The following is a 27,442-nucleotide window of genomic DNA, read 5'->3' as shown; positions in this document are numbered from 1 at the left end:
CTCAACATTTATTCCAACATTTTATTTACCAAACCAATGGTTTTGGTACCTCTGTATCTCGCCCCCCACCAAATGCTGGAATACTAATGCCACCCAATATGGTCCAATGAAATTTTTATACCTGTTCTCTTCTTAACCTTTATTAATATTTGTATACAAAAATTATTAACCATTCTTAATAACTGGACACTTCCGCTGAATAAGAAACGATGTCTATATCTCCAACATCCATCTTTCTTTGCATAAGTCCTTTTAACCCCCCCCCCAAGGTGTCATGTACCATCTAGCTATATTTTAAAACATTCTCAACTAAATTTTCTTTTGGTCTAGCTTGGTCCTACATGGGTTCCCATACTTTGTTTGAAATGCCTTTATTTTCACAATCAAAATGGTATTCAGGTGCCATTTTGAGGCGCTTGCCAACTCTGAAGTTCTTATAGCACATGTTTATGTTTGAGTCTATGTTTACTTGCAAATAATCCCCAGTGGGTTGTATCCCTCCCTATATAATCTATAGATGGAGCCAGAAAGTTGCATCACCAAGATTTAGATGGATACTGTTTGGTGCTCCAATTAAAAAAAAAAGGATAGTAATGAATACAAACAACATAATAATCTGACTCTTTACATATGAGTTTGTAATACATTCTTTTCATCTTCTCATTTATTTAAATTCTGAATTCTGTAGCTGATTGATTTAATGTCTCACCGTTTTGCTCTGTCAGGATCAAGACATCTGGTCTTAAGCTGCGGTTCTGCACCAATGAAACTCAAGCTACGCGTGACAAGTTTGTAGGAAAGTTGCAGCATCTGGGCTTTGACATTGGGGTGGATGAAGTCACTGCTCCAGCACCAGCAGCATGCCGAATCCTGAAGGAACGCAACCTGAGGCCACACCTGCTTGTACATGATGGTCTGTTAGTGTTTAACACTTTGTACACACTTGCTGCTAATAACAGTGGAGGCGGGCACTTTAAATGTGGTGCAGTCCTATTTTTGCAATGGGAATGAAGACATTTCAAGGCATACATGTTTTCAGGTCTATGGGTTAGATCCAGGAGCTCCACTCCTTCGTGCATAATGCCTCTTCTGCTCAGGGTAGTGCTGTTTTACCCTTTGCATTAGGGTGTTTCACGGGAAATGAAAACTCAGCCCCAAAATGTGCTTCAACAAGAGTGTTCGCAAACTCTTGCAGAAGCATGACAGCTCCTATAATGCCTGATTATTATCGGACTGTGTGAAGTCTTGCACAAGTGTTTGATGAGCAGCATTAGTAGTTACTTTTCTTCTGCACGTTATCTAACCACCTTCTTGAACCGGGAATGACAGGGAAGGAGAACCATTGAGGTAAAATTTACAGAACATACAATTTATCTTGAAATTAGAAAACATCTTTTTTGCTTTCTATAACATCACAATAGCATATATTCTTGTTTTGCTATCAAGCTGCTTCTGCATGGACCTGGCAATATCTAGGGAGCTGGTCTTTTTGCTTACCATCATAGGAAGACGCTTCCGTGTTCTGACTTTCAGCTTCGAGATCTAACACAATGTGCCCTGTGTATCACCTAAGTGCATTTTCCACACAGTACCAGAGGTTCCTGAGGACGACAAGTCACTTTCTGCTGCACTTGGAATGAAGCACAGCAGAGACTAATTTATCTGCTTTGGCCTCACTGGCCCCAGTCTTATTTTAGTGCCCCATCCTCACTAGGAAGACTATTGGCAGGCTGGTTAATGGTTAATAGGACTGTGTAACAGCTGTTCTTCACAGAGAGCTCTTTCCCCCTGAATCTCTTGGTCTCTCATTTTATCTTTAGCACACCCTTGCCTTGTTACTCATGATGTGCTTTTTTACATGAGCCCAGTTCCTCATCCTGGCCACGCCTACCTCTTGGCTATTTGCCCTGTTGTTTCAAGACCTGGCTTGGGTCATGGGTCCTAGATCTTGTCCTTTCTTGTCTTCTTTGTGGTCCTGATTTCCCTAGCTATGCTCATGAAACCAGCTTCCATGTCCAGCCATGGGCTAGGATTGCCCTGCCTTTTCCTGTGATAAAATCACTAAAGTTGAGGTCTGAGGGCCTCAGCTGGCCCTCCAGCAGATGGCTGTATCTGGTCTATGCAGCTGAAAATGAAAAACTTGATTGATCTGGCTCAGGAGACTAAACAACAACATGGTTGTAGTTGATGCGCATGGCCTTAGTCTCTTACGTTACAAAAATTGGGTTGTCTTAACATCTGGATCGACCAGGGTGCTCATGGGATTTCACTGGAGAGCAACCCCTCAACCTAATAATAAGTGCAGTAATGTTTGACTCTGTTTCTGACTAGACTTCTCAAGATCTTATTCCTATGTGCTCCTTGAGAGAACAGTGTTTGGGAATTGTGGATGAAGAGGTGCCAGGGTGAAAGTGCAGGAGAGAGATGAAGGAAGAGGTTGCCCTCAAGATCAGACAGGGAAAGAAGGGGTGGCAGCATTAATTGAGGAAACGAAAGGTGAGGGAATAAAAAAGGCAAAGCCTCAAAATGATACTGAAAGGGGAGGGGAATAAATATTGGAGGATGCAATTATGTCCCTTTCTGCGTAACCGCAACCTAAAATGAGGAAACGGTTAATGAGAAAGTTGTTATCTGTTCTGTTTTATCATAATCCCTGCAGGGATTCATTCCAAACATGTTGTCTTGTAATGACTGCCTGGGTGAAAAGCTGCTTATCTACTTGCTATGTCCAAACATATTGGGCGTATTGTATTTTCCAGTAAAATGTATTGCATTTAGTGTTGTGCTGAACCTTTTGATCCCATCTGGGTTTTTTTGGCAGCTTGAAGAGGGTGGAGATGAAGTAAAGTGGCCTTTGGAGAGATGGGATGGGGAACCTCTAATAAATTTTGTGGGGGACAGCAGAAAGGTTTACTTGTACTTTTTCTTTGATAAGATGCGAAAGAAGAAGAAACAATAAATAGTATCCATGTTGAAAACAAAACAGAACATTACAAAATTTGTTATTGCAGTTAACCAGACCTTAACCTAATATGGTATTTATAAAAATAAAGGGTTTACTTTATTAAGCAGCATGAAGCCCTTAGCACAAAAGCTCACATATTTCTAGTATTTCCTAGAAGACCAAGTGACCATGCAGTGCGTGGTGGATAACATTGGTCTTTCTAGGACGTGGTATCAGGATGTAAGCTTTTGCGCAAAGAGTTCTGTACTACTGCAAGCACAAGTGGGCTCTTCTAATGGGCTAACAGCCCTGCTTTTTAAAAAGTTCCATGTTTTAGAAAAGCTCATTCATGTTTGGAGCAGTGCAGGGCTCTTGGCTCTAAGGTGTCCGAGAAAGGCCATGTTACTACAGAGGAGAAAAAAGGGTTTGAAGAGGTAAAAAGTCTGATCTGCCAACTGCTACATTTATTAATGTAATGCAGACCCTCAACCTATAAAATTTCTCCAGAGGTTTCGTTTGTTTTTCCACAAAATAGGCAGAACAAACAATGAGACCTTGTGAAATAAGGACTAGGGCTTGATGCAACAGTAGTTCTAATTTGAGCATCATTTTCAGATATGCCAATTTGCCTTGTAATTCAAAAAAGTCACTTTTGGAAATACAGCTGATGTACACTTTTGTTCTTCAGTTTCATCCAAAAACATAACAAAAATGCTGAGCTGCAACTTTGGGGTGTCGAGTTCATTCCAAATGACGATTATCTGCTTGCCATCTCATAGATGCACTTGCTTGGTTCTCCAGCAATCAAGTGTCTGCATTCTGAGATGTGCTGCGGCTTGTGACCTGACCTTAGGTCTTGCACTGCTAGCAAAGAAGTGCTCAGAATGAGGATGCATTTCACTGGAATAAAGCATAATTTTACACTGGTATCGCAACAAAGGTGTGCCAGTTATGTAACATCAAAAGGGAACATTTTTATTTCGATGTCTCAGAATTTAGCTGCATGTAATGCAGAATAAAGGTAAAGGGACCCCTGACCATTAGGTCCAGTCGCGGATGACTCTGGGGTTGCGGCGCTCATCTCGCTTTATTGGCCGAGGGAGCCGGCGTACAGCTTCCGGGTCATGTGGCCAGCATGACTAAGCCGCTTCTGGCGAACCAGAGCAGCGCACAGAAACACCGTTTACGTTCCCGCCGGAGCGATACCTATTTATCTACCTGCACTTTGACATGCTTTCAAACTGCTAGGTTGGCAGGAGCAGGGACCGAGCAATGGGAGCTCACCCTGTTGCAGGGATTCGAACCGCTGACCTTCTGATGAGCAAGCCCTAGGCTCTGTGGTTTAACCCACAGCGCCACCTGCAGAATACACAGTAGCAAAATCCAGAAAGATTGGCTGTAGATGGCAAGCTGCTGTTGATTTATAAGTTTTGATTGCTTGGGTTTTTCAAGTTCCTTCCCAGTGTTCTTCCATTGTGCTTTACGGCGCGTGCACACACAGAAGTGGAATTGCCATGTGGAGTGCTTTAGTTCAGGAAGCTGATCAGTCATGCTGTCTTCCAGAATGCTTCATATCATTCTCTCAACCCTGTTTTTCATTATTTCCCCACAACAGTCAGCCAGCTACATTCACACAATACATTTCAAGTGGTATTAATACCACATTGAACAATCAAAGAATTCTGTAGTTTGTTAAGGGTGCGGAGAGTTGTTAGGAAGCCCCTTTTCACCTCACAGAGCTACAGTTCCCCGAATTCCATGTGAAGAGGGATGAATTGTGAAGCCACTCTGAGACCAACTCTTGGCACCCTTAAAAAACTACAGGTCCCACAATTCTTTGGGGTGGAAGCCATGTTGTTGTTTTTAAGTGGTGGTGTAGTGCTTTATACGTATGGTGTGAGTGTGACCTAAGTTCACTCCTCATTGGTGTGTTTGGTTGTTGTTGTTTCCATCCATCATAGTTTTTTCCTTTTTTTTTTTTTTTTTTTTTTTGCTTCTGCAACCTTTGGAATCCTGTAGGCCTGCTGATACCTCCCTCTTGTGGCTGGGTTGTGCCATTTTGATTATGTAGTTCTCAGTGTGTAGATCCTTGAATTCACTTTTGGTGTATCAGACAGAGTAGTTCAGGCTCCCCCCCCCCCCCCAAGAATAGTCAGAACAACAGTGATAAGTCAATGAAAAGTTGAAGAAAGCGTAGCAAATATATGGCTTCCTGAAATAATTTGATTTTTCTCCCCCTTAGATCTTATCCCAGAATTTGCTGATATTGATAGAGCAAACCCAAACTGTGTGGTGGTTGGTGATGCAGCAGACAACTTTTCTTACAAAAACCTTAATGCTGCCTTCCAAGTGCTCATTGGTTTGGAGAATCCAGTTCTGATATCTCTAGGAAGAGGGTAAGTTAATCAATTTATTTATAGTTCTCAGAAATATTGGGGATGCCAAAAATATATGTGTGCTGCTTGCTTCCCCTTCCAGCCTCAAGTTCTTTTCCTGTATTTTGACTTCTTTTTTGAAGCCCAGAATTAGGGAGAATTATGCCACTATTGCACTTCTCTTTGCATTATCTTCTTAATAACTTCTTTCCCCATGGTTTTATCTGTTATTGCTGTGTATTAGACGTGTGTTTGCAAAGACTACCATGTATTTTCCCCCCTCTAGCTCCCATTTTTAAAAGCACAGGAGAACAGCAACTGTCTCAGTAGCCTTTAGAACAACATGAAATCCGTTTTGCACTTAACACTGCCTAATTTTATTAAGGCTGCTTAACACTTGCTGCACACCATTTAGGATGTTTACAAGCTACAGGCTTTTGGGCTTCAACACCATTCCCAGCCTTTGATATGTTGCTTTGCTTAATATCCATCCTAAAGAAGTACTGATCCCTGAAAAGCAATTCTCAACCAGTGTAACTGTTTTCAGTAGGGGTAACATGCTTGCGGACTGCTGTCCTTACCAACATTTTTGCAGCAGCATTTTTTTCACTAGTTGCAATTTCTGGACCATCTTCAAGGGCAGTCCCATGCAGGTTGCATTACATTAATCCAGTTTGGAGTTTACCAGAGCATGAATAACTATGGCCAGGCTATCCCTATCCAGAAATAGCTGAAGCTGTGCAGAGGTGCTCCTAATCCTCAAGTCCACCTGGGCCTTGAGTGACAAAGATGGTTCCAGGAGCCCCACAAACAACACACCTCCTCCTCCTTCATGGGAAATGTAACCCACTATGAACATACTAATTACACCTCACTGTAAACCCCCTGATGACAGCAGCCTCACATAGAAGTTAAATAACATTGGATCCCTCAAGAAAGCTTTCTTGGGAGCTGAGCACCAATCACCCTATGCTATTCTCTGAAACTGTCCTTGAAGGTAGGAGCAAAACCACTTTAAACTCATGCCTCCAACTCCCTCAGACAGTATCATGTTCAATGCTGTCCAAAGCCATGGAGAGGTCAAGGAGAATCAACAGGCTTGCCCTCCCCCCTGCCCTTTTCCTGACAGAGGTCATCAGCCAGAGCAACTAAAGCTGAGACTGCGTTGAAATAGGTCTAGAATGATAATCGGTTTTATACAAGCATGCCTGAAGCTGCTCTACCGCTACGTTCTTGAGCACCTTGCTGGGAGCATGTACACACTGGGCGCCCAGGAGCCCTGATTTAAGACTGTGCCTCTAACATTGATTCTTTAGAGAATAACTCCCAGTGAACTTGGTAGGTCTTTCTTCTGAGTGGACCTGCTTTGATGTGGCTTATAGCTCCTTGTATCCCATTGATCTCAGTGTGGTGCGCCTTGATCCCCTAAGCATGATTACTTGGAAGAAAGCCCAAGTGAATTCAGTGCAGTTTACTAAATGGGTCAATGGCTGGAGCTTTTAATGCACTGGACAGTATTGGAGTGCATCCATTTTGTTTTATTCCTTGGAGCGGTCCCATTTGATTTATTTCTAAACAGCTGTAAGGTTTTCTCAGAGTAGTGATGCAGGTAGTTCAGTGGAGCTAAGTAGGGGTCTGCTGTGATTGTTGACTTCCTCTGAGTGTGTTTGTGTGTGTGTGTTGGGGAAACAGACCAAGTCTTACTTGGAGTGAAGTAAATGTTGCAGAAATATGACGTGTACAAGATCTTTGTAATTCAAACCTCCTCCTTAGGCTTGTAACATCTTCCATAAAGGGGATCATTTTGCTTTGTGTGAGAAGGTGACATTAAATTTGCTTTGATTCAAAATTGAGCTTCTGTGGCAGCATCTAGCTGCTGCAGCAGCAGTGCTTCTAGCAGCAGTTATTTGTTTTCATGTGGTATTTCAGTAGTAATCTCTCTCTCTCTCTCTATATATATATATATATAACAGAAAAGTATAGATAGAGTTCACTCCTTAAAAATTACTTTGAAGAAAGAAACTAACATTCTTTCAGCTAAAGTTTTAGTGTGCTCACCTAGAAGCGCAGTGCATTAGACTTACTGGAGCAGAATGCTCTCCTTGTGAAACTGGAGTGATTTACATTTAGCATCTGTTTTGGGCCGAGAGTGGGAATTGGCTTTGTAATTTCTTCTGTCATGCCACTGTCAGAAAATTAAGCTGTTTACGCTAGACTATAGAAGGTTAATGGCTCTTCTAGCAAAGGTCAAGTGGTCATTTTAAAGAGAGGCTATGCTGAATAATCGAAAATGGCAGAAGGATAAAGCATAAAATCTTATCTGACTGCTCATCCTATACATTTCTGCTCTCTACCTATCTGTCTTGGGACTTGAAAGAAAACACTTGCCTTATCCTGATTGTCTCTTTTACTATTTATAGAAAAGAAATATGCTAAATAAGATTCTGAATATTCACTAAAAGAATGGCCCTGGCTTCATTCCTGGGCATAGTTTATTTGGAGTAAGTTCTACCTCAGCATTTCTAAAGAAACATGGTTAAAATAATTGGTCAGCTTGGGTGGCAAACCCCTAGACCACTTAATCTTGTGTTTCTGGTTTGGCTAGTCAGTGAGATTCTTCACATACAATGGAAGAAGAAAGAGTGTTTAAGGTGTGTATGTACAGAAGGGAGTTCTGGCTTATTGCCACCATCTTGGTGGCATATACACCCATTTAGTAGTAGTAGTAGTAGTAGTAGTAGTAGTAGTAGTAGTAATGATGATGATGTCATAGGACTCAACTGGACAAGAGATCAGGCCTCCCGCTTCTCTCACATTTTTGTCAAAAGCAACCATAGTGAACCCACCAAATTAGTTCATGGAAGGTGAGGTTATCAGGGACTCGTGGTCAGGATGTCTGTGTATTGTCTCCAGTACTGGAAGCGGTAAGCTTCTGAATGCCAGGTGCTGAGGAGGACAAGTGGGGAGGGTGCCACTGCGCAAATGTCTTTCTTGCAGGCTTCCTTATAGGGAACAGGATGCTGGACTAGATGGGCCTTTGGTTTGATCCAGCGAAGCTATTTGTATGTTCTTAAGATCTAAAAATATTTGAATCTAATTTTAACCTTTTCATTTCCAGGCGTTATTATAAAGAAACAGATGGCTTAAAACTTGACGTTGGGGCATATATGAAGGCACTGGAGGTATTTTATAGTTCAAAGGGATATGTTTATTGCATGCATTGTACTGCACAACCACATTTGTTTGTATTGATCAGCATGTGGACACAAATCAGATGTAGGTTTCTTATATTAGAAATTGCAAGTGGGTCTCTGTCTTTCTTGGGCTTTTTTTTTTTTTGAAATAAACGTTTTTAAAAGTCCTTGTTACATAGGTGGTGTTGATTATTTGGAGGAGAGTAAATATATTCAGCTGTAAGAACAATGCACAGCTCTCTCATTTACTTTGGAGCCTTTTGCTCCATAAAGCTTAGGAGTAAATGCATTTCACAAACTGAGGGGCAGAGTTAAAAAGTGAGCAAGGAGGTAGCTCATCAATTTTATATGTTAACAACTGGCAAGGTTCTAAAACTTCCGAATGGGTTTTATGATCCCTAAAAATACCAATGGATGGATGGAAGACGGCATTTAAAGACAGTGGTGTTGTGGGGGCCCATGTGTCATACTTGTCGATCTTTATAGCAGCAGTCCATATCACATGTGAGCTGTGGTAGTGCTTTAGCAAATAATGTAGCACAAAAGCCTGTTGCCTCCTCGAAGGTGGCTTGCCAAGCACCTACCTCTTAATTTCCCCAAGATTTCAAGTGTTCATTTGGAAAGGCCTCTTTTGTTGCTACTTTTATCTGCTGACTTTAATTTCCTTAATTTTTTTGTATTATTTTGCTGTTGCTGAATTTATTATTGTTGTTGACCTGTATTGTTCTGAGAACGTTTGAGAATGTTTGTATTGAAGGGTGGCATATAAATGCATAAATAAATAAAATATCATTAACCATAGCCTTTGACCTTAATTTTAAAAAACGCACAACACAATTGTGGTTGGAACCGTATTTACCCTGTGATGATGCCACCTTGCCATTGTCAGTGGTGGCCAGTGAAGAGAAATGGAAACAGGAGAACTCACTTTGATGATAATGCTCCCATCACAGGGCGAGTGTGCCTCCACAATTGTGAGGGAGAGGAACTCAAGGCAATGTTCCCATGCTGCACATAACATGTATTTCTCACCAGAGTATGTGCCAGAGTCTGTAGGCATGCACTTGCATCTTTGAAAGATTAGGCTGCAAGTCGCTTGAAAGAAAAAGACAGGCTATGTTAGTAGTGGTATGTCAGCAATGAGCCAAAGCATGAAGAGACTTGTTTCTATCAATTGCAGCATGCCTGTTATCTGCTACTTTTTGTGATACCATTACATTCTTTTCAAGTAGCCCACAGAAACTCATAGCTTTTTTAAAAAACAAAACAAAACAAACAAACAAACCCAATTTCTGGATAGTTTCAAAGAACATGTCAGGCTTATTACCAAAAAATATAGGTGTACATTGGAAAATTGCACAATTATTTACACATGACTATGATGATGATAAGGCTGGTGGCCTTATTTGTGTGTAAATCAATCAGACACCTTTGTTTTGAAAGTTAACCGTGTTAATTTTGTTTTTTTCATCTAGTATGCATGCGATATTCAAGCGGAGGTGGTGGGAAAGCCAGCCAAAATGTTTTTCCAGTCAGCCTTGACAGAAATGGGCATTGAACCACACCAGGTAAGCTTTCTTGATTAATACCATCTGCGTTGATTCTAGCAATACTTCCAGGGGGTGGTTTGGAAGGGAAAATATAATCAAATAGTCTACTTTCACAAAAGGTGGTATAACATGGGAGCTGCGAACTTGCAGAGGACTTCTGCTCCTCTTCTGTAAAAAGAAAAATTGGATGGTTCCCATGTTAAATTGCTCACTCATGATTACTCACATGAGTTGGGTACTGTTTAGTTTCTTTCACTTTCCTTTACTCCCTCCACCCCACTTTTTAAAGGATGAGTTGGCCATAGATTATTTGCTTGAATACATTCATAGGGCAGAATCAGGGGCGCGGACTTATAAAAAATATTGGGGGGCCCGGGAAAGCTCATGAATAATAAATAAGCTCATGAATATGCAGATAAAGTGGCGCCGCCTCCTCGTGAGCGAATAGGGGAGAGCGTGCTGCGCCTATTAATCTGCTCCGAAGGAAATTGGGTGGAGCTTTTGCTCGGGAGGGAGGGCAGGAGGCATGCAGCCCGACCCTGTGCATTTTGGGCTGGGGGAGGGGCGGCGGTGGCGCTCTGCTGGAGGGGCGCCCGAGATTATTGGGGGGGCAGAGCCCCCCCAAACGAATTTTTGAGGGGGCTCGGGCCCCCTCAGGCCCCATGGAGTCGGCGCCTATGGGCAGAATGCAATTTAAAAAAATGACTTCTTATCTTTACTAAATCTTGAGTGCGTTTTGACATTGTAGGATCCACTAGCTCATGTCTGTCAGGGACCAGATTCCTCTTCATTGGGTAATGGAGGTGAGGACTCCTTTAAGTAAAGCTGGTGGCCATCATTACAACTATCACTTCCAACTATTTTCTCCCTCAAGCTTTCATACAATGCATTTCTCTCCCAAAGCAGTCTTCAGTATTGTTTCAGATTTAAAAGCAATTAAGTTCTTAAACATGTTTAAGACAATAATATTATACTGCTTTTCTTTTATGTGCCATAGCCTTTTAATTTGCTGTATCTTGTTATACAGAAGTTGGAGAACAACATGCCCTGGCTCCACTTTAAGCCAGTGGTATAAGTCCTCCTGCGACAGCACAAACTTTCACTTGGAAGGAATAAGAGTTATGAATTACAAGATAATAATTCCATCCAGTGGTTTGGATGATATAAAGAAAAACAACAGCATGTGTTGTGTCTTAGAACCTGGAGCTGATGCTCTGACCCTGTATTTCATGCTTTGTTTGTTTTATCGTATTATAGAATATAGGCATTGAGAAGAAATAGTAAGTCATCGAGGCTCAGTTGTCCGTTGGATGATTGTCCCTTAAATAGATTTTAGAAGGGGGATGTTCATTCTAATTTTGAAAATATCAGACTTTGGAATTTGAAATTAAAGGAAGCTTTTCCTTTTATATCACATTCCAAAGTTCTTCTTTTTTGAGTATGTGTGCCTTCTGTGTCCATTCCCTGTTTATTCTCTCTTACATTCTAACATTCGGGAACACATTGACCCCCTTTTATACACAGTTGTTGTTGTTGTTTAGTCGCATATACGCACACACAGAGTCTTACAACTGACTGGCACTATGGTAGTGTGGCAAAATGGTTTGAGTGTTGGACTATGACCTGGGAAACCAGGGTTCGAATCCCCACCCAGCCATGAAGCTCACTGGGTGACCTTGCGCCAGTCAGTGTCTCTTTAACCTAACCTATCTCACAAGGTTGTTGTGAGGATGAAATGGGGGAAGAGAAGGTACACCACCTTGAGATCCTTGAAAGATAAAGGTGGTCTATAAACTTAATAAATAGATATATAGTGCGTCCTTCTTCCTTGTCTGCTTCCCCACCAGCACCACACAGCTGTCTCTCGAACCATAGTGCTGATAGCTTCGCACAGTTCTATATGGAATATTCATAAATATTATATAACCCTTCAGCAACTGCACGGAGGTCATTTCAATACAAAGTCATTATTCTACCGCCAATACTAGCTCAAAGCCTGCAGCCTGTGTTTCCTACAGTTGTTTGTGTGGCTTTTTTTATACCAGTTGTTTATCTGATTTTGAAATTGCAGAAAGAGAGATGTCTTGCCAATGTTCTGCACTTTCATTTGTTAATCTTATTTTGCTCACTGCAAGCATCATGTGCCCTAACATTGTCCAAATGGTGTGGCTTTGACCACAGTAAATAACAGTAGAGGAAATTATTCCTGTGATACAAAATCCTATAGGATCCTTCCCCACACAGGCAGACATATAAATGTAAGAAAGCTTTTTATGGCATTTAGTCATACTAATTTTTTTTAATGACTTTTTATCCCTTATTTTGCCAGGAGTTCCTGAAAATGCTGCTCTGTGACTTCTTTTTTCTTTTTAAAGACAAGCAGTCTGTTAAAATCCTGATCCTTGATTTTAATCCTGATCTTCTTTCCTATTTATCACGTAGCTAAGCTATATGTTTCACTTTTTGTAATCTTCCTTCACAAGTCAATCCTTAAAGCACTTTTAACTGTTTTTGCCACTCTTCCCCAAGCTCTTTCCAATTTGTTGCTATCTTTCTAGTAATGAGATGGCCAGGACCGAACACAGCATTCCACTTGTACTAATCCATTAATTCCAGTTTGAAGGGCCCAGTGAACCAAAAAAGAAAACAGAAAACACTGCCACTTATTTTTTTAAAAACACCACACACATATGATGAAAAGGTGGGCAGATTTTGAGGAAAAAGCTCAGTGGGCTTGCATCTGGTTGTTTTAAAAGGAAGCAACACAGGAACGACATAAACCCTATTCAGACACTCAGCCTTCTCAGGTGTAAACAAACATTGGGATAAATGGGAGGGGGGTTTGCCAAGCCCTGTCCCCTCCAGTATATCATCTGTATGTGATTCAGAGCCCTCAGTGTGTTTGAAGGCAAAGGTGTCTGAAGCAAGATGCTGCTATTTTGAAAACTCTGTAGTGCTATAGGAACATTAGCATTCAGACTGCTCAGTAGGGTAAGACTTGAGAAACCATTGCTGGTAGTGTTGTGCTTAGATTTCCATTGTCTTAGCAAGGAGATGGCTCTTCCTTGTTGTGCTTGGCTTGTACTACCCAGAAAGATGTCTCAGTGCCTCACAGTGTTTGTTTCCATTTTTTTAAGGGTTGACTGAGATGAAATTAATTAGGGACCAGCAACAAAATGTGCTCCCATTCAGAATTCCAACAGGAATGTATAGAAATACACATGGTATGGAAAAAGTAGATAGGGAAAAGTTTTTTCTCCCTCTCTTGTAATGCCAGAACTTGTGGATGTCCAGTGATGCTGAATGCTGGAAGATTCAGGACATATAAAAGAAAGGTTATAAGGTACCGTATTTTTCGCCCTATAGGACGCAATTTTCCCCTCCAAAAATGAAGGGGAAATCTGGGTGCGTCCTATGGGGCGAATGCAGGCTTTTGCTGAAGCTTGCAGAGCGAGAGGGGTCGGTGCGCACCGACCCCTCTCGCTCTCCAGGCTTCAGGAAGACATCCGCAGCCTAGGCAGCCCTGTGGGAGGTCCCGCAGGGCTGTCTAGGCTGCGGATAGCAGCCTGCTTCCCGGAGCACCGGGCGTCCTGAAAGCAGAGTGCCCGGCGCTTCGGGAACACATCCGCAGCCTAGGCAGCCCTGCGGGAGGTCCCGCAGGGATGTCTAGGCTGCGGATAGCAGCCTGCCGCCCAGCGCGAGGGGCGCCCTGAAGCAGAGCGCCCCCCGCACCCGGCAGACATCCGCAGCGTGGGGACCCTTGCAGGAGTTCCCCGCAAAGCTCCCCACGCTGCGGATAGCAACCTGCCGCCCGGCAGGCAGAGCGCCCTGATGCAGAGCGCCCCTCGCGCCGGGCAGACATGGGTCAGCCCCACAAGCTCGGGGGACAGCAGGGAGGCGCAGCGCCACCATCCGCTGTTCCTCGACCTGGTTCGGTTTCCCCGACCTGCTTTTTGGGGGGAAATAAAGGGAAAATTTTTTTCCTTTATTTCCCCCCCCCAAAAACTAGATGCGCCCTATGGGACGGAGCGTCCTATGGGACGAAAAATACAGTATATAAACAATGGAACTTGCAGTGATGACCACCAACTTGGATGGCTTTAAAAGAGAATTAGACATATTCATGGAGGGATCAGATTCATGGAGGGACAGTGGATTCTACCTCCACTGTCAGAGACAGTGAATACCAGTTGTTTGAGGCTCAACTTACTTGCTGTGAAACAGACAGACGTGTTCTTTTCACCTGAGAAATGCATGTATTTTGTACACATCCCCCCACCCTACACATAGATTATCTTTCACACGCGAAGCAGACACAAGGAATGGCTCAAAAATGCAGCCATAATCATTGTGATTTGGGGGGAAATAGCTGACAGTTTTATCTAGTACATCGAGCTTGTCTGTTCGTGCATGCAAGGTTTGTTGCGTGTGTTGGTATCTGCCTAGGATGATAAAATAGGGCCTAGCATGCTGACATTCACCTCATAAAATTGTTCAGGCCCATTTATGTATTGCACTTAAATATAAAATTAGCTGTATCATTAAATCATTGTAAATTCCCATCTGTGCTTTATCAAACATTACAGTGGGCTTCCCCCCCCCCTTTCTTCATTTTGCCACTGCAGTGTCTTAAACCGTTTCACTGCGGCAGAGCTAGACAGTGGCTAAAGTTTGAATTTTTTGGAGTTGCTTTAATCAATAAAGTTATCACCAGTCATCTCCCTTGATAACTGCTTTGTAAAGAGAACCTGACTTTGCTTGCTACAGCTGAGATGTTTTCAACCTGCTCTTGGAATAGAAGGTACTCCCTGAAGTCCAATTTTCATTTTAACCTTTCCTCAATAGCCTAGAAAAAAACCAGATTGCTGGTATTACTTTAATAGAAAGGAAATTTAAACCTCTTAGAGGTAACCTGCCCCTTCTTATGATTCAATAATATGACAAAGAATAACACATCTTTAAAGGTTACTGAAATAGCCTAATTCATATGTTTTAGGACTGCTGTAACAGTGGGTGATTTTTACTGTATTACGCTAAAACCTAAATAATGTTAAGGTTCCAGTACTTTAATGCCATCATAAAAAGGTCTATCTGAAGCAAATTGTCCTGCTCTAATGGGAGTTGCAATGGGTCACACAAGAGTGCATAAACTACTGGTAGTTGCAAATTCCTGATTCTGATAGTGTCAAATATAGGTATGAAATGGTGCATAAGAATGCATCCCTCGTTCCCATGGGTCCATGAAGCAACTTTCCCACCTTGTCCCAATGTCATTATGCTGCACTAAAAGCAAGAAGGCGATTTGCCTAGTTAGAAACCTCTGCTTGGTGCAGTGCATCCTGGATATCATTGAAAAATGGAAACAATCCACAAATGTGAGGCTGGTTGAAAACATGAGAGTATGAATAGTGGCTTTATGTTTTCTCACTGAGCTGGAGTGCTGCATGCACACTGGTGGCATGGGAGTAAACTAGCATGGAAGGACAGGTAAACATCACTCTGGCCCTGCCTCACAGCTCTTCAGTCAGCAAGTGGTGTAGCCTCCTGTTTTGCCACCCTATTTTTGTCCAGGTACCTTAGCAGATACATCAAGAGCAATATTATTTTAAACCAATGACAACACACCTGAGCTGCTGCTTTCTCAATGGTAATAGAAGATTGGAAAGCTGGAATGATCTTGGACTCGTGCGTAGATAAACACACAGTAAATTGTTTTATACTGAGTCAGACCATTGGTTTATCTAGTTGTGAATTATGTACGCCAGGTGCAAGTAGAAGGTAGAACCAGGACTAGTAGCAGATCTGGGTGAGTTCCAGTAGACCAGCGAGGATTTCTGACTCCTAATTATTTAATAATACAGCAACAAATAGGCTCCCCCTCCCCCAAAATTAAGGTCAATCCATCAAAGAAAGCTTGGGACGTGGGAACCAGAATTGAATTTATGCATTGGAATGATTGTGTGGCACATTCTGGTACTGTAAGCGAATTCCTGGGCTTGGTAAATGCTCAGAGCCACCCTGTTACTTCATTGTATGTCTGCCTTGCATAGCCAGTCTCTTGCCCTCCTAGAAATAAAGTTATGAAGCCAAATGCACAGGTACCCTTCAAAGCAATTTCTGTGGAATGAGCCAGCCTGGCTGCTCCCACCTGTAACTGGCTTTAGCCAATGAGGGAAATTAGATACCGGTAAGTATCTTTGTGTTTAATGGGGTGGCCTACACTTTGGTTTAGGATTGGCACTGAGGAAAAACTAGGATATTGCGCCTTTAACAGCTGTGTGGCAGACAGAAGTTCAACATGCTCAGCCTTTTCTAGTACAGTGGTACCTCGGGTTAAGTACTTAATTCGTTCCGGAGGTCCGTTCTTAACCTGAAACTGTTCTTAACCTGAAGCACCACTTTAGTTAATGGGGCCTCCCGCTGCCGCCAGGCCGCCAGAACAAGATTTCTGTTCTCATCCTGAAGCAAAGTTCTTAACCTGAGGTAATATTTCTGGGTTAGCGGAGTCTGTAACCTGAAGCGTATGTAACCTGAAGCATATGTGACCTGAGGTACCACTGCCTAGAAATAGAGTTATGGGAAATGCTTCACCATGACAGTACTGTGTAATTTTGTGTTATGCCAGATTCACATGACAACTGTGTTATATTACACCATACCCCAATGGCAGCCATTTTGTGACAGCACACTCTCAAAATTTGAAATGTTCCTAGTGGTTTAAAAATGGCAACCTTTGTTCTGCCGGACAGATAAAACTCCAGGTAGATAGAACTCCAAATAGATAGAATCATCCCCCCCCCCCCGCAAAAAAATAATGCCACAGGTACTAAGCCTTGCAAAGGAAAAGGCAGGAGGGGCTTTATTGAGTATTCATTCCTGAACTTTGATTATTAACCATTGCTGATTTGGCCTTTTTTAAGTGTGTGAGATGATTGACAGTTGCTGCCACTTTTCTCCCTGCTACATTTAAGAGATTAGGTTGTGACAGAATGCCTGATTCAAGGCCGCTAGTAAGTTTTACGAATAAGCAGAGTTTGGGACTCTTTGCTCTTTGGCCATACTAGTCCATATTATTTGGACCTCTTATATACATCCTCATCTTCTGGTGATCATTCTCTTCCTTTCCAAAGTGAGTATTCCAATATTGGCTTTCCACAGCTCGTTGGTCCACTGGTCACAAGAAAACAAGGATATGTGTACTGCAATTTTATAACAGCCACTATCTCAAGGAAAACACCCATCTATGGTTGTCTTCCTTTTGTGACACATCTCTTATTTCTGTAGCCTTCAATGTCATTTTGCCTCTTGCGGCACCTTCTAAGTCTATAATAGGATTTTTAGTTAATTTTAAAAGATTTCCTCATGCTAATTGAACAAAATAACTGTGCTCCCTGTGTAAAATCTGCGGACAAACTGGAGATCTTTTAATTCTGGCGTTCAGCAGGCATGTGACCTTTCGGTTTTATCTCTCCCCCCCTCCATCCCTCTCTGCCTGTCCACCCCCCCCCCACCTTAGTATATTGCAGTCAGAGAGGAAGTTAAACCTAGGTTTGACAGGTAGAGTTTTTTATTTCCCTTGACAGTGCACCTCTTGACCTCTATCTTCTTGCCAATGATTTTTTAAATCCTAAATGATTTGGGAATAATTGCTCCTCCTTTAGTGATTATTGCCCTTCACCGATAGTAAATCTGTGAAATCCCAGGGGGCTGGAGTACATTTTTGTATGCGTATGCCACAAGCTGGCCTGGATAGGCACTGCTGCTCATGTGCAGCTGCACTTTCAATGTGGATGGTCTTCTCGCATGAAAACTTCTCTTTAGAGACAGAGAGGAATACTTCACCAGTAATCAAATGCCCCAGTTAATTGCAGCAAGGGATTTGATCCTTTTTAGGCCCCTCATTTTGCAGGCATCTTCCTTGGAGCTTTATAAACCACTGGATAACTGTGTTTCCTTAAACATTTGATAGCAAACAGAACAACTGCCTAGGCATAGGCTCCTGGTTTAGTGGAAGGGAACTTGGCCCTGACCTGGAGCTGAGCAAGTCACACAATTGTTTCCAAAATCCATTAAATTTGAAATTTCCATTTTGAAACAACAACCACATTTGAACACTCAGTTGTTAAATCAAAATTCCTACTTATGCTACTGAATTATGCAGCTTTCTATGAAATCTGCATAAAAAATGTAGTGGAGACAAGAACACCAACAGCTGCTACCACTTCATTCTTGCCTACTGCTGTTGGTTCCAGTTGCTGCTTAATTACTTTGATCCCTACTAGTAAGAAGTAATTATAAAAATAGGATTGTGTGATCATAGGTATCCAACTCCCCAGCTGAGCAATGAGTTCTGGAGCCAATGTAAAATGCAGCCAAAGTCCCTCATTTGGGGACTTTAGTTACATGCAGCTAGGCCTGGAATTAGATCCATTGCCCCTAACTTTCACATAAATGCCAAATAATATACTATTATGAGTTTGTGGGTGCCAGACCACTCCAATTAATCCCTGGACCTAGCAAGTGTTAGAATTTAATCACAGCTTGGGGTGTAAAGATGGTGCCAGACCTCTTTAATTCCTGGATCCAGCAATTATTAAAATCTACTGGTAATCAAGCCAAGATAGCTTCCTGCAAGATGATAGCCTGAGTCAGGCTTCTTGCCAATGATTTTTTAAATCCTAAATGATTTGGGAATAATGCCCCTTCTTTATGATAGAACTGACAGCAGATCATGGTACTTGTTCTATCAAAGTAAAATTCCATTTGGTATGACTGGAATGCAGGGCTTGAAAGAAAATGAGCATTAAAAATGCAATGTTTGTGTCAGTAAGTTGAATTACTTTCTACATGACATAATTCCAGAAAATCTGATACTGGATCCTAATCATTTGTAATATACTCTCAATCTGTTTTAGAATAGGTATATTTTGAGGAAGCCAGCATAGTGATCAACTTCTGTGATGGTATATTACGATAGCCTTTTGATATGGCATGGATCAGTATTTTTCCCCAGGAGGTACTCAAGGGTACACAGTACCAGCACCTCTTTTTGTTGTTGTTAAAAAGTGTGGCACTTACTGTAACAACTTCATTGTGAGTACCTGCACCTCTTTTTCTAGAAAAAAAGCACTGGATGTGATGGAAAGAGACCTGGATGACATGTCAGCTTAGAATGGTACCAGAACAGCTGGAACAGCCACTGATGCAACTGATTCTATGCATTATCGAATTGGGCAGGGGCAGGACACAGAGAGCTGGATTAGGGACAGCTCATCTATGCATACTAAGGCATTTTGATCATCATGCAGTTAGCAACTGGCTCTTATGATAGCATGACAAATCTGCCTGCTCTGTCTCACACATGATGCAACTGTAGCTGTACTTAATCCACTGCGGTACAGATGTTTTCAAGGGAGAAGTGTTGAGTATTGTTTTTCACATAAAATGAAACCTGCTAAACTTGAATATCATGATCAGAGGAAATCTTCATCAAACAGTTTGATGGGCTTTGCAAAATCTAGAGTCACATTTCCCCCACCCCCTTAACATTTAGTTATATTTTAAAAACAAATAACAGGAACCATCACCAAGAGAGACACTGCCAGTCATAATACATTTTCTGTTCCCCTAAAGCCCACCACTCTGTAACTAACTCCGCAACCAACTCAGCAATATGCAATTAATTGCCATTGCAGAGTGAGCAATGGAAAGCACACAGTACTATTGATATAGATAGATCTAGGCCGACAGGCTGTGGTTACAATGAAATAAAGCTGTGCCATTTAACCACTTAGTAACTGAAAGATACGATGGGAACGTCTTGAAATGTTAGCATACCATTGCATTGTCTCAAAAGCATGTTGACTTCTCTGATGGTTTTCAAATTGCCTGGATGTATAGTGCTTGCCTCATAGGTAGAGGATGAATTATATTCAAGGTGAGCTGACTTTTAATCAATACGGTGACAATATTATCTTGTTTAATTTGTATGATGGCTGTATTAAACATCAAATCAAGCAGTTTATTATGTCAAGGAAGATGAAGTATGACAGGAATCAAATGCACTTGACACCACTTTTGTCTGTATTTCATTGCTGTGACAGGCCATCATGATTGGGGATGATATTGTAAATGATGTTGGAGGTGCCCAGCATTGCGGTATGAGAGCTCTACAAGTACGGACTGGAAAGTACAGGTCAGTGCACATTAAATATGCATTACATTCTATGCAGATGATGATGGAAACACAGGATATAACAGTGGCTTGTGATTTACCTTCTCTGACTCAATCCCTGTCTTTATGAAGCTATGGTATGCTTTTAATGCATGGATTTATAATAGGAGAAGAAATAGGTCATTTTGTGAAATAGGATGTTGAAATGCATCGTCTGCCAGGTCTCATTTTGGATTGGAGTTCGCACAAAGTCCACATTCTTACCATTAAACCATGTGCCATCTTAATACTTTGGAACACAAACATCTACAGCCAAAATCTCTTTTGACTGTAAAGGTTTTTCCAAACATCCATTTGAAAGAAAGGAACATGACAATATAGGAAGCTGCTTTAGGCTGAGTTAAACCATTGGTCCTTCTACCCTGATTGGCAGCTGGTCACTAGGGTATCATGCTGGGTTATCACCTAACCCTACCTGGAGATTCTGGGAATTGAACCTGGAACCTGTTGCATGCAAAGTATATCCTTGACCACTGATTCTGTTCTGCAAATGCAGAGTTAAGAGCATTCAGTTTTTCATCTAACATGTTTTGCCCTACAGTACTGGTCAAAACCCAGATTCCACAGCTGTAACATCACACTTTTCAGCTGGGAACCATCTAATTCATACTACAAATATGTAGAGATTGTAATTTATTTAAAAAAATAAAGTGTGATATGTGAGATTCTGGGCATGAACTTTGTTTGCCTTCATCAAAAATGATAACAGCTTACTCAAGACAACTTGTAGCTAGCTGCTTTTCAGTCCTTGTTCCCCATTATTTCCTATGAAAACCTAAACAATTCAACCAAATTCTAATTGCTTCTGTGCAGAGGCCGCCCACATTGCACCTATAAAGCTCAACAATAATGATGAATGTGATCTAAGGGAAGCCATCAGATTGTGATAGGACAAGCGTTAGATTCCTTCTTCCTCGCAAAGTGTCATTAATGACATGAAAAACACACAGTCATTGTAGCCCTTCGCTTTGGAATACTGCTAGCTCTTCACTGTGGCAAGTTAAGAAGTCCCTGCCCTGACTTCCCAAGCAGATTGGAAAGTAAAAACACTTTCACACTATAGTTCCTTGCATTTTTGAAGGGCTGTAGCTCAGTGGTAGATTATCTGCCTTGGATGCAGAAGGTTCCAGGTTCAATCCCCAACATTTCCTGGTAGGGCTGAAACCCTGGGGAGCCACTGCCAGCCAGTGTAAACAGTACTGAGCTAGATGGACCATTGAGGTCTGAAAAAGCCAGCTTCATATCCATCTATGTACTTTAGTTCTTAAGTTTGCTAACATTGGGCTTTGTGCATCCGTACAGTGGCTAGGTACAAGGGGCCTAGTGCAGAGCTTTGCATGTACATTGGGCTCTTAAGACCTTTTGTGCAAATTGTATCTCCTTTCACCACTTGGCAAGCAGCTCTGTGATGCAAGGTAGTAATCAGAGCAACAGGAGAAGATGCCATTGAGACTAACAGAAAGGAAGCCCAGGTGTGTATGTGGAAGTGTCTTTGCACATCTAAGAAATGCTCTGAATCCCAGATAATGTGTAAAAGGAGACATGGGGAATAGTTGTTTTTAAGAGTGACAATACATAAAAAGCCCTATAAAGAATCCCTAGGGACTTTAGAATATAACATAAAGGAAAGCATAGATGGAAATGAAACGCAAGAAATTCATTTTGATGGTTTACACTATTTGAAATCCCAGCTGATATATTTTGTGTTGCTTTCACTGTTTTAAGAGTATGATTGCTCACAGAATGTGCATTTCAGATAGAGATGAGTGTACTACATCCTAGTGCCCTTAGATGGTGCCATTAGTACATTTACTGCAGCTTTGACCAACGTTTTTCCCTAGAGGCTCTAAGCAGCAGTTGCCAAATCACAGTAAAACTTGAAAGCTTTGTTAACAGCTGCCAGTACAATGGCATTTTCCAGGTACCTCACTGATCAAAGGTTTCCAACTTTCTAAGCTGTCAGGTAAGTTTGTCCCATGAAATTCTTTACAAATCCATGCTTGGATTGCCTGAAAAGCTTTCCTTCCATTTCTTACAAAAGATTGGTGAATGAGCTGATCAAAGCACACACACAGGCCCAAACCTGGTTGAAAACAATGTACAGATTGAAACATCACATCCCACCAGCCCAGCCCAGCCAGCATGTAAATGGGAAGCAGTTCTTCTTTAGATTGGAATGTGCGGCTTATTTTAAGTAAAGTATACCGTATTTTTCGCTCTATAAGACGCACCAGACCACAAGACGCACCTAGTTTTTGGAGGAGGAAAACAAGAAAAAAAAAATATTCTGAATCCCAGAAACCAGAACAGCAAGAGGGATCACTGCACAGCGAAAGCAGCGGTCCCTCTTGCTGTTCTGGCTTCTTGGATAGCTGCACAGCCTGCATTCGCTCCATAAGACGCACACACATTTCCCCTTACTTTTTAGGAGGGAAAAAGTGAGTCTTATAGAGCAAAAAATACGGTAATTTGTCAACAGATATGGAGACCCATGCTTTTTTGACAGCTAGGTGTTCATAGTATGGCACGTACTGCCACGGCTACAAGAATGGCCATGAAGCTTTTTTCAAAGAGGAGGACTGGGGAAGTTCTGAGTGTTTCATTTGGCCTGCAACTCTTGATAGATTCATTCTTACACTTCTAAAATTAAAATGTCTTTTAGACTATGCTGTAGTGGCCTGCCCCTATGAGCTATGTAACAGTTACCTCTGTGCAAGAGTGATGCCAAGATCCTTCCCATCAATTATGCAGTTCATATTACTATTCCAATACTTTGTTACTTGAGAACACATTACAGTAAGAGGGTAAAACTACCCAGTGGCATTTGCAACTGTCTTCCCAAATTGGGAAGGGCTGCACAATGGATTGGGTGTGTCGTTTTGTGCAGGTGAGGAGTCTCTGGTTTCTTATTTGCAGGTATTGTAATTGAAATATTAAATCCTGGTTGAACCGAGGCTCTTTCTTGGCTAGCATCACTTTGGTTGAGCACAGTTGTCGAGGTTCACAAGATACCAAGAGGTTGTAAAATGTTCAGCTGTTTTTGGCAGATGTGAGGAGGAGACTCACAGTACTGTTTTGGAGCGCAACAGATTGAAATACTCAAGCAGGCTGAATCAAATAGCACCAGGGGGTGGAAAGAGACCAACCTAGTCACATAGGCTTGACGTGTTCTGCCAGGAGTCTTAAGTTTTCCCTTGGCATTCATTCCCCTGCATGCTAGGTGACTGTGGACAGAAGGCGGCCGTGTTTTCCCTCCAGCTTATAAAACAGAACCATTCTGTTCAGGAGAGTGGAAACAAAATGAGTAGGCTGTCCTGTGTTATTCTCACCCTGATCTTGATCTTGATTTAAGCACTTCCTGGCTAGCATACAACATAGGAGTATAAATTGTTGGGTTTTGTTTTAAATGTGTTCTTGCTCTCAATGACAGTTCTGTAATATCTGGTCAAGAAAACACTATTTTGAAGAGCCTGGGGTTTTCACATCACGGTACAAATTGACAAGTCGGTTTTATGGCAATAATGTAGAAGTTAAATTTGCTGGTTTTAATGGTTGCTTTCATTCTGAGAGTAGTTACAACAGCTGGTTATCCATTAAAGCCTCATGGTACTTGTACAGAAATAATGGGGGGGGGGGACTACAGAGACGACTATCCAGTGGGATGATGCTAGTTTACAAAATGAAGAACTACTTCTGGAATTTTTGTTTATAATAGAGATTTAAATTCCACTTTAAAAATTCATTTAAAATCCATTCAAAATCCACTTTAATCCCCTTTTTCCTACTAGCACCAAACTTAAGGTGGCATACATGTGACTCTAAGTATTAATGGACTGGGCTCCCATCAAGGGCCTATCAAAACTATGTATTATTTGGACTTCCTTAAGCTTTTATGTAATTGCCTGTGGATATTTAGCAATTTCTTAGAATTCAGGTAGATTACTTAATTGCATGGTTAACTGTTACGAAGGCCAGCATTATTGCATGTGCTAAAAGATAGTTTAAATTCTTTTAAGGAAAACTCTGGGGTTGTTTGGTTCGTGTCACTCACTTATTGTTGAGTTCTGTGCGGACTTGCTAGACTAGGCAAATTTCGAGAGCCACTTTAGTTTATTCAGGTTGCCTGTCAAGCCAATTTATATTTCTCCTTTCCCTGCCAATGCATTATTCATGAAGCAATGTGGGTGACTGGACTGAATCCATGAAAAGAAAGGCATTCTGTGCAGGCCTCTCCAAAATTTCCTACAGAGTGTCTGTGCTCTCCTGCGCAGTATAATCTGCGAGGACAAACCTGCCTCCATTTTGAAGACATGCAACACATAGTTGAATTTCTGCGTTCAGTCCCAACAGTCTCCTGTTCTCTCTGCTGCGAGTTTTAGAACAGGGTGGGATAAGGTTTTTGTCTGTGCTAATCCCAACCTTGCAGTAGCAAAACCCTGCTGTAGAGTAGCCATGGTAGTTACCCAAACATTTCAGTGTTTTCTTCTGTTCACATAGCTTGCGGTATGATCAATTATTTGCTAGCTCATCACTTAGAAGCCCCACTGAATATCATTCCAAAAAGTAACAGAGAGTAGTGTCTTAAAGAAGCTGGTGGGGCTGCTGAAATGTGCTTCGGAAGCATTAGCATTGGAGACAGCTGTGCAATTGTGGTTTCACTAGTGATTTCCTTCCTTTAGACTGTGGTTCCTCCTTCTGGTTTGCATGCTTCATGTGGAAACTGCAGTAGCTTTTCCTGGAAACCATGCAGAGAGAGGCTAAAAATTAGATCTGTTTGTTCTGTGATTAAATCAAAGTAAAAGCATTATATCCTGGCAATGAAATGGTTGAATTATGTAGTATCTCCAACCAGCTCCATTTAAATTAGAAATGTTTAACTAGTGTTTTTACCCAAGGCTATAGTAACTGCATACCAGACCCTTGGAACATCTTGTGATTTAAGATACAATAGTGTGGTCCAGAATAATGAAGATGGTTTCTCTATAGTAGCCTAGTTCCAGTGGGCCTTCTTATTGCCTCCTTGAACCCAGAAGTATTGCACAATGACTTGATCTCTCAGCAGCCTTCATTACTGTTGACAAGGCTTCCTGAACCTCGGCCCTTCAGATGTTTTGAGACTACAATTCTCATCATCCCTGACCACTGGTCCTGCTAGCTAGGGATCATGGGAGTTGTAGGCCAAAAACATCTCGAGGGCCCAAGGTTGAGGAAGCCTGCTGTTGACCATAGTATCCTCCTGAAGAGGCTCTGTGGTTTGGAAGACCATATTACAGTGTTTCCACTCCTATCTGGAATAGTCTTGGGGGGCTTCTGCTGGACCTCTTGGCTGGATGAGAGCCAATAAACTGAGACTGAATCATGGTAAAATAGAGGTGCTGGTGGTTGGTGGCAACCTTGACCTGTACTTTGGAAAGCAGCACTCTCTCAGAAAGAAGAGGGTTCATAGCTTGTGGGTGCTCCTGAAGCCAACACCAGCTTGTTTGACAGCTGTGACCATTTATAGACTGGGTGAACCTGGCCATGGATATCCAGACACCATCCATAGGGTTGGTTTTACCCTTTGAAGCTCTAAATGGCTTGGGGCCAGGTACCTTAAGGACCACAGCTCTCCCTCATGTACCTGGCCACAGGTGCCAAGTTGCCCCCAAGATTGAGGGGGCCTGATGTGTGTTGCCCATGTGTGCAACGTCACAACGTCTGGAGAAGGCAGGGCACTCTGGAGGAGCCGGCCACTGAAGCTGCACCATACTCTTCTCTGCGCTTGGCCTCCTCCACCCCCTCAAGATTGAGGGGGCTCGGCCCCCTTCTAACAAATATTGAGAGGGCCGAAGACACCTCAGTCCCCTGGAATTGGTGTACCTGCACCTGCCTAATATACAATCTTCCTCATTAGCTGTTCTTCCGGTTTCCTCATCATTGGAGGTAAGACAGCTGATGACTGGAGAATAGCATCAGTTGTAGCATCCTGATTTTGGAATGTTCTTCTCCAAGGAGATGCACCTAGCTCTGAGTTATGTTTTCTTTTTGGCAGTAAGTGAAGATCGTTTTATTTGCCCAAGCCTTTTAGAGCAGTGATGGGGAACGTGTGGCCTTCCAGATATTGTTGGACTCTGGCTCCCATCAGCCCCAGTCAGTATGGTCAATGGTGAAGGCAACTGGGAACTGTAGTGCAGCAACATCTAGAGGACCACAGGTTTCCCACCCATCTTGGAGTTTGTTTCCCCCCTCTGCAATTAAACTACTCAGGTTTTATTGTCTTATTGATATTGTCTCTGCTGATTTTTATCGGCTTTATGTAAGCCGCTCTGGGAGCCATGCCAGCTGGAGCAGTGTAAGAATACTTAAAATAAATAACTATTTGAAAAGCCCTCCAGCTACACATTGTTATAGCCCTAAATGCTTTAAGTGCTCTAAATCTATTCAGCTAGCAGACTTGCTACTGCATGGACCCTACTGGGGTGACCATGTGTCTGCAGCTGGCTACCCTTGACTAGGGAGAAGACATAATATTACTTCTTGGGTCTAAACTACAATTTCTGTAAACTGGACAGAGGACTTTGGTTCATGGGCAAACTAGAAATGAGAATGAATGAATGAGTATATAGATTATATTAGGTAGTGACTCAGTATTCCTATTTAGTTTTGTGTGTTCAGTATTAAATTATTCCATGGCTTCTTTTGTGGTAGTCGTCGTCAGATCTCTCTGAACTCAGTTTTCCTTTTGCCACTGAACAATGGTATTTACTTTACTCTCGTGTGAAGTTGACTTGTTTCCAACTGGTACATGATGCAAAGTGTTTCTTCTTTTACTGAACATAATGCCTCCATTTGCGAGGGAGGGACAACTCTGTCCCATGCTTTTCTGAATTCAAACCCTCATTTATCACTTGAAATGCAGTTTATGGACAGTGGGACCTTCAAGGGCCTTCTCTTCATCACGTGGACTGCCTGAACACAGAGCTAGGCGAAGCCGCTGCTCTGAGCTTTCTGTAACCTGTTACAAAGTGAACCTTTGTTCACACTGTGAAAGACTTTTTGCAGTTGAATAACATTAGCTTCTGCTAAACCATTGGCTGCAGGGGACTGAATTCAGGCCTAAAAATAGAGGAATGTTTAAAGAGTCTGTCCAACTCAGAAGTGAAGAA

At 42.0% G+C, this 27,442-nt stretch overlaps 1 protein-coding gene across 3 annotated transcripts in view; it reads left to right on the top strand.

Moving 5' to 3' along the window:
• Window positions 1-27,442, top strand: part of LHPP (phospholysine phosphohistidine inorganic pyrophosphate phosphatase) — a 104,818-nt gene that overhangs the window by 13,465 nt on the left and 63,911 nt on the right. For all 3 annotated transcript variants that reach the window (XR_014526900.1, XM_083506235.1, XM_083506234.1), the window contains exons 2-6: window positions 726-913; window positions 5,187-5,340; window positions 8,438-8,501; window positions 9,989-10,081; window positions 20,167-20,258. Coding sequence is in view for 2 of the 3 variants with exons in the window: in XM_083506235.1 (XP_083362361.1) it covers window positions 726-913; window positions 5,187-5,340; window positions 8,438-8,501; window positions 9,989-10,081; window positions 20,167-20,258 (591 nt within the window). In the remaining variant the exon portion in view is untranslated. The remainder of the gene's footprint in view (window positions 1-725; window positions 914-5,186; window positions 5,341-8,437; window positions 8,502-9,988; window positions 10,082-20,166; window positions 20,259-27,442) is intronic.

The sequence above is a fragment of the Podarcis liolepis genome (assembly GCF_965112155.1).
Source record: "Podarcis liolepis genome assembly, chromosome: 5".
Taxonomy (NCBI): domain Eukaryota; kingdom Metazoa; phylum Chordata; class Lepidosauria; order Squamata; family Lacertidae; genus Podarcis; species Podarcis liolepis.
The sequence above is the reverse complement of the archived record's forward strand: the minus strand, read 5'-3'. Positions and strand labels throughout refer to the sequence as shown.